Source organism: Lates calcarifer, linkage group LG5 (assembly GCF_001640805.2).
Source record: "Lates calcarifer isolate ASB-BC8 linkage group LG5, TLL_Latcal_v3, whole genome shotgun sequence".
In the NCBI taxonomy this organism is placed as follows: Eukaryota; Metazoa; Chordata; class Actinopteri; family Centropomidae; genus Lates; species Lates calcarifer.
In genome coordinates this window covers 3,947,099-3,954,867 of record NC_066837.1, presented here as the reverse complement: position 1 = coordinate 3,954,867, position 7,769 = coordinate 3,947,099, and the positions used below count along the sequence as shown (strand labels likewise).

Below are 7,769 nucleotides of genomic sequence, written 5' to 3'. Positions count from 1 at the left end.
AATGAAACACCTCCATGGCTGGTTGCTATGAGACGCGTTGTGTCCATGTTGCCGAGGCACAATGAAGAGGAAATGTAGGATGGACAGACATCTCAGACACTACATAGAGCTTATTTAGCGTCATTAATGAAACGAGAGTTTACTTACGGTGTCCAGAAGTGATCCACTACAATGGTGAAGCTGAGGGCGAGATGCCTGCTTGTCGGTAAGGTTTTGTAAACTTAGCCCATCCCTCTGCCACTTCAGGCTATCGGCACAAGGGCTAAAGCTAACTGAGGTGCAACTAAACCTGCTGCTGCTGCTGCTTCAACTTAGCCATTTTAAGACAAGAGCTAAATACATCGTTATATCTAATACATTAAGACTGCAACAATTTGCTGGCTGTCCTTTCTCCAGCACCACATACAACACCTCAGATGTTGTGATTCTGGTAGTAGATGTTGCACAAACACATGGTGGTAGATATGGCTGCGTCTGCAATGCCAGCTCTCAACTTTGGTAGTACCAAATTTGACACTGAAAGAAAGATGATTAATGAATTTAACTGACAAAGTACTCAGTGGAACACACATTTAGTGCTCACTTAAACATGCATTTTTTGCAACACAGATTATGAAATTATCTATGTCTCTTTCTATTCCTCTGTGTGTGTGTGTGTGTGTGTGTGTGTGTGTGTGTGTGTGTGTGTGTGTGTGTAGGAGATGCTGCAGTGGGGAAAAGTGCCCTTATTCATATGTTCCACAGTGATGGGACTCTGTTCCAGAAGAACTACAGCATGGTGAGAGTAACACATAGTCAATAAAAGGTTGCTGGTTTGATCCCTGGTGTAATGCAAGGGCATGCAATTCCAAATACACAGTTGTGTATGTGGAGCAGCCAGTGCACCACTGTACCACTGCTTATAATAATAAGAAGGATATACTGTTTGTATTCACATCACACAATCATAGCAGAGGAATCAGGTTGTAAAACAGCTGCTTGAGGGATTTAGGGATTGGGCTGTGCTCTTGTTGCCTGTGTTGCAGAGACTGGCTACAGGTTTATATTTTTACATTCAGGTAAGGTAACTCATGTTTTCAACTGTGTTTGAAGGGGCAAATCATTAAGTTTAATTCTTGCTCATTGCCAACCTAGAATAGACAGCAGTGTGTTGGGAATACCCTGATCCATGTGCTGCAGTATTTATCCAGTATTCAGCTGTTCAGTGCTACCTGAGACTACAGCAGCAAGTTAATCAGCAAAATCTGCTGCTTTAGTCTGCACACTTTTACCCAGTCAGTATTCAGAATTACATTTACAGGAGACCCCCAGAGTACTCATGTAGAGATCTGAGCAGGCTTACAGATATAGACAATGCAGTTAAGCAGTAATAAAGTGGAAGGTTATTAGCCTGAGGTCAAGACTTTTACCAAGATATAACTATGCATCTGCTGTAAATCATCAAGACTAATAAAGGCAACTGAAAACTATGATCATATTACATACTGTCTGTAGTTTTCTTTAGTGGAACTCCTTGCAAGCTTTTCAAGGACCTGCAGAGGTCTCTTAAATCTACCACATGAATCACTGAAGTGCAAAATAGCATAATGTACCAATTAATGCTGATGCAGAGAAGGCTAATCTGCATTATTTATGCTAATCTACATGAGGGAGGGAACCATGTCATTAACCTGACTCTGTGATAAATGGGGTCATGGCTGCTCACTGAGTCCCTCTGTCAATGTTTCAAGAGCTGCTGACTAAATGCATGCACTGCACATGCAAGTGAATGCATTCACTTGTGACAATCAATATATGCACTTCAGCAGCTTGCTCACATTCGTTTGTTACTGAGTTTACCATTAAGCCTTGCAGCTGGTTAGAGCACTGAACAGGTTGGTGAATAAAATACAAAAGCTGTTTGTGTGTGTGTGTGTGTGTGTGTGTGTGTGTGTGTGTGTGTGTGTGTGTGTGTGTGTGTTTGTGTTTGCTCAGCTCTTGCTGTGTCAGGAGTATTGGGGGTTCTGAGGTGACAGGAACGTCGATAATTAATACAGCAGGATTCTGGAAAGCCACCAGAACAGGTACTTAACAAGCGCACAACAACAGTGCTCTGTTCATGTTGGACTAGTAGAGTAATAACAAAGTAGAAAGCACTGCAATAGTGCTGCATTTTTAATTTGCACTGGCTTAGTATGTCTTCCTGCTGAACTCGAGGTAAGGCTGACTGAATGCAATATAAGGAATGACAAAGTGACAAAGTAAGTGGGGAGAGATGCAGGTTAGGGTGTGTACCTATAGATCAAGGCCCTGTGTCCACCAGACACCTTTTTATTAACTGGATGCAGTGAAAGAAATGCCCATGGGAAGGTGCTGGTCATGGTCTCTGCTGTTGCTATGCAACTGTTAAAACACCTATTTGAAGCCAGCCGCTTGCTTTATATTAGTCGAAATATTTTTAACTTATTGCTCACTTGAATACAAGTGCCTCATTTAAGAGGAGCTCTACCTTCAAAAACTTTTAAGCTGTTCACCATAATTTTTTTATCCAGGAATTAGTATGTGTATCGTATGTCATTATTTAGATCAGTTTCCATAATGGTAGTGATTGTTACAATAGCAAAAAACAAGGAAGTTAGTTTTTACAGTCGAGAGCCGTCATCTTGAGCGTATAACTGCAACTTTAGAAACATGCAGAAAGCTTTAGAAATGCCTGACCAACTAAGGGCAGTATTCACAGTAAAATATGATATGGTTAGTCTTAGAATATAATTCTTTTGGGACTAATTCCTTCTTGCCCTTCTTTTGAGCTTTTTGTTCAGATATTCATGGTTCCCTGAGGATGGATGTTGGATCTTTGTTTTGTTTTTTTCTCATGGCCTCCTGACGCTGCCTTCACATGTCACAATGCAGCCAGAATTCCCACATATGCCCAAGAAATAATAAAAATGAATTGGGAGACTGACATGAAATTTACTGAGCTGCCAATAGGATGAACCCTTACAATTTTTGTCACTCTGATATTTAATCCAGTGCTGTCCCTAGGCTAAAATGTTAAGGTATCTTATATTCTAATCCACAGAATGAAATGAGCACATTCAAGCTCCCAAAGAGGTAAACTCTTGATTTTAAGTCCACTGTCTTAAAGACAATCTCTGATTAGGTTCTAAGAACATCAAACTTGTTTTTATATTGTTTATATTGATTTGTTCATACTTACACCTCTATGAACACATCACCTTCCACTCATCACTGCAAGGTGCATTGCTAGTAGCAGTTTTGAGCATTATAGAATGTGTCAGGTTGGATTTTCGCTCTAAGATTTTGCTGCAGATGGGAACAGGGAACAGCGTGTCCTTACCATTGTGACTAATGTAAAAAAGAAACTCCTTCTGTGAAGAGTTATTCCTTGTGTAGACGCCTAAGTCATCCCTGATGTTCTTCAACTTTTGATTTTGAAGGGTACCGGAGGCTGTCGGCCATTCTGCTCACGTCCTCCTTTGAAAATGTCAGACGGCCCGTTAGCAATATTCCAAGCTTATTTGTTACTAATAGGCCCTCATTGACATTCCAGCGAGAGGCTTCCTATGCATCACTCCAGCTCATTAGACCGCTTCGAAGTGGGACCACAGCAGCATCTGTGTGTGTGTGTGTGTGTGTGTGTGTGTGTGTGTATGCAACTGGCTCCTTGTTATGAAGTGTTTCTGTGTATCAGGTAAATGTTGGTCTGAAGCTTGCATGCACTTGTAATTCACAGAGGCAGTGAGTGTGAAAGGCATGTGTGTGTTTTCGGGATTTAAGTGTCTGGCATTTGACACGCTCAGTTAAGTGTGAGCTCAGGAGATCAGATCGATTTAGAGTTTGGTGCTGATGTGAAGAAACCTCAACTTGCTTCTTCAAGGTCACCACTGATCTCATACCACTGGATGCATAGTGGCAAAAGGCAGCCTGCAACCATCCCATCCACTTAGGAGCTCTTTAGATCTTGTAGCTTGTGAAGAAGGTGCATTTGTGACGAGACCAGATTTAAAATATCCTCCTTACACTCTCCTGCCTGCATGCAGTCTCCCTCTCTACCTCCTCTATTTGCCCTTTATTAATTAAAAAAAAAGAAAACAAAGAAAGAAACTTAACTACTTGCACAAACAGCTACTCTTTCACAAAAGGCCACTGGGGCTTCATCCAAAATAAATCTGCCATCACGAGTACACACACCATTCAAAGAAATAGGAGGGAGAACAGCATCTCCTGTCATTTTAGACCCAGTCAACCTACAAAGAGTGACTTGCATTAGCTGCCCAGTGTTTCACCACTTAGAATTACAAAACTGAAAGTGGTCTTATCAGCTCATGGTAACAGTCAACCCTGTGTAAATGTAAACTATTACATTTAATTATTAAGACTCACAGTATGTCTTAATGGTTTCCACCGCTGGACTCAGGGGAGGCATTGTATCATTCTTAGACTTAAACAGAGCTAATGGTCTCCTCCCTTAAGGCATTTTTCTTTATTGAGACATTAAGAATAATAAGATCCAGAGAAATGGAGACACAGGAGAGAGGCTTTGGTCAGGATTTGAACATCAGGACAGTGAATTGCTTTCAAGCCAAGCCAAGCTGCTAATTAGCAATGCCCATGTTTTGACATTAACAATAAATCACACCAGACAGTGTATTATGGTTCTCTGTGTTGTAGTACCTCTGTGACAACCAAATTTCTCTTCTCTTCTCTTCTCTTCACAAAAGCCACAATAGAAGAAAATATAGATGAAAATACAGGATTTTCAGATAACATCGCCATGAAAAACACAAGAAATGATAGATGTTTTATTTTAGTTGAAGCACTTGGAAAAGACGTTGCCTAAAGCTTTTAGGTCTTTCAGATTTACATTAGATAACAAAATTATAGTTAACATTATGGTTGTGTTTGTTTGGCAGACAACCGGAGTGGAACTGCTGCTGAAATGTGTCAACATCCCAGAGACCAATGACAGCGTGGTAAGTCCAGGCCTTGTCTCTTTTTCCTGTCTCTACTACACTGCTTATAACTTTACCAGCAACCATGTTGAGCTCAAACTAAATTATGCTGAATGTGGCTTGTCTACAGATACTTTATTAGGCAACCAACCATGGTTTAAGTTTCTTTATTATTCTGAAATTCACTAAATCACTGAAGGTGGGTGGTGAGAATTGGAATCCATCGCCCAGTGTGGAAGAAGTTTTCCCAGACATGTAATATTGTTAGTTCCTCATCTGTATTCAGTAAGCAATAGGGCAGCATTGTGGGAAGAACATTAATGGTCTTGCCAAAGAAAATAGGAAGTTTAAGACTGTGTAATTTGACTAAGTCTCCATGTATAACACAGCTTCCCTTCCCTTCTTTCCTCTCTTTCCCCTCCAGGAGCTCTACATCATAGACTCAGCAGGGAAGGAGACATTAGTGGAAGCCTGCGAGAAAATGGTGAGAGTTTCTCCATTTGCATGAAACAAGTGAAATCCACCATCCAGGGCTCCACATCCCCACATTCATAAAGTACAAACACAGGGGAGCTACTGAAGTATTATTTATTTTGTCATAGAAGTAGAAAGAAGTAAGCTGTGGTGATACAAACTCTCTCTCATGATCTGTCCCCCCTGTTCAATTCCTAACCTGAAACCTACACACCCACCTCATCACCACCCACCCTCCATTCCATAGTGGGGCGAGCCATCACTGCTGTGCCTGGTTTTTGACCTGACCAGTGAGCAGTCTTTTGCCAACTGCAGCCGCTGGATGGAGAGAGTCCGTGCCCACTGCCAGGGTCTTCATGTTCCAGGTAATGCGCACTACAGGTCAAAGAATTTGTGGAATGCTGGGACACTGTCCAAAATCACTAATCTGTGAAGAGCCCACCCCCCACCAAAATCCTTAAATTTGGTTATTAAATAGATAGTCTTCAGTTAGAAGGTAACACTGCTCGAGTCTTTGTTTATGTGAACATGTGAATTTGTGTGTGTTTCAGGTGTCCTGGTGGGCAACAAGTCAGACCTGTCTGCTCGAAGGGAGGTACAGGCATCTGTGGCCCAGGAATGGGCCCAGAGCCAGGGGTTGGAATACCATGAGACATCAGCCGTGAGTGTAGCTCGCTACAGACATTACACTACATAGTTTCCTTATTTGGCTCAGTGGGGCTTTAAATGGCAGTACTCATGACAAAAATGCCATAATGTACTTTTTTGTTTATGAGCACAAACCAGTGACATTTCACAGCAGTAATCACTGTGCGTCCATGTTTGTCTCTCACAGAGGGAGATGGAGAACTGTGACGCGCCGCTGCTCAGTTTAGCCCGGGCCTTCCAGTCTCTCTATCAAGAGCGCCGGGAGATCATCCAGAACCTAATTCCAGGCTAGACCCCTTCGCACTCACACACACACACACCTTGACTTTTCACCAGTAGGATAGAAGGCACAGGAATTCCATTCAGAGAAGTTATCAGGCTTTATGGATCATATATCTGTGAGGATATGAGGCAGTTCAAACAAACCCTGTGTGTCTTTTGCACCAGCCGTGTTACTGGACTGGCAGAATGTTCAGAGTGATATTTTGACATGCCAATGAATAAAGCTGTTTTTCTTTAACAATCGGCAGTTGGTTGTGTTTTCTCTTATCTGCTTGTTTGCTCTCTGTGCACAGATAGTGGGGTTTACTTTCACAGTGATGGTCAGGTCATTACCAAAACCACAATAAGACTCCAGCTCAATGTGGAGGAAAAAGCAGAGTCAGTACCTCCTCTCCTCTAGCCTGTGTAGATGGCTGTCCCTGATTGCAGGGAGGACTAAGCTTTAAAATCACAGTTATTTGTCTCCTCCCCTCCCTTTTTAATGTTTTCTTTTTATCTCAATGTCACTTTGTTCCTGACCTCATCTTCCTCTTGGCTGCCTTCCTTCCTCATCTCTCCATCTCTTCTTCACTTTCTCCATCCTTCTCTCTGCCTCACTTTCTCTTTCTCTCCACCTTTATCAGTTTCTCTCAGGTTTGTTGCTTTTTTAAAACTTGTCCTTCTTGCTTGTTGTCTCTTCTCTTTCCAGTTCTGTCTGTCTCTCTCTCATGTTGTGTTAACTCCACAGCTGCAGCCCTCTCACATCCTTTCAGTCATGGCCCTGGTGCGGCACTAACCACCAGTAATCACCGTTTTAATCAGAGGCCTCCCATTCAAACCAGGCCAAAGCTGCATTATTGTTCTCTCCCTGCCTCTCAGACCACCTGCCACCATTCAAATGAGGGCGCACTGGTTCAAGTCAGATACAATGGTTTTTATTTCATAATGTGCAACACTGAAAGTGACTCCACTTATAAAAATGATGAGGCGGTCTCTGTCCTGTTTAGGAAATGCGTTGAGTCTAAGTGCAATCACTAAATTTGTTGATTTGATTATCATCAGCTGTCTTCTGACATGTTGAGACAATTCAAATTTATTCCAGAACATATAAGGTTATTAAATAATACATAAAGGAACTCACTGGGCAACTTTTTTCCTGTGAAATGAAAACTGATTTGTAATGAGGCACTTTACAGAATCTGTATTTAACAACTTGTAATTGTTATTGCAGCACAGTGTTTTTGTACTCCTTGAGTGGGTGATCATAATTATAGCAATTAGGGTCTCTATCGTTCTTGTTCTTTCTGTCCTTATTGTTGTGTTTGTAATGTTGGGGCGGCTGCTTGTGTTTTCTGATGCGTCAGGTTGTTTTCTGTCTTTTCTTTTCCAGGCATATGAAAAACGGAATTCAAAATAATAGCAGTATTGTCT

The 7,769-nt window shown here is 41.7% G+C and overlaps 1 protein-coding gene across 1 annotated transcript; it reads left to right on the top strand.

The window, feature by feature from the left end:
• The first annotated feature begins 23 nt into the window (after positions 1–23).
• Positions 24–6,602, top strand: ift27 (intraflagellar transport 27 homolog (Chlamydomonas)). Its single transcript, XM_018685317.2, has 7 exons — positions 24–205; positions 699–778; positions 4,917–4,976; positions 5,380–5,439; positions 5,677–5,794; positions 5,981–6,090; positions 6,265–6,602. The coding sequence occupies exons 1-7, from the start codon at positions 172–174 to the stop codon at positions 6,367–6,369; spliced, it is 567 nt and encodes a 188-aa protein (XP_018540833.1). The 5' UTR covers positions 24–171; the 3' UTR covers positions 6,370–6,602.
• Positions 6,603–7,769: the final 1,167 nt, after the last annotated feature.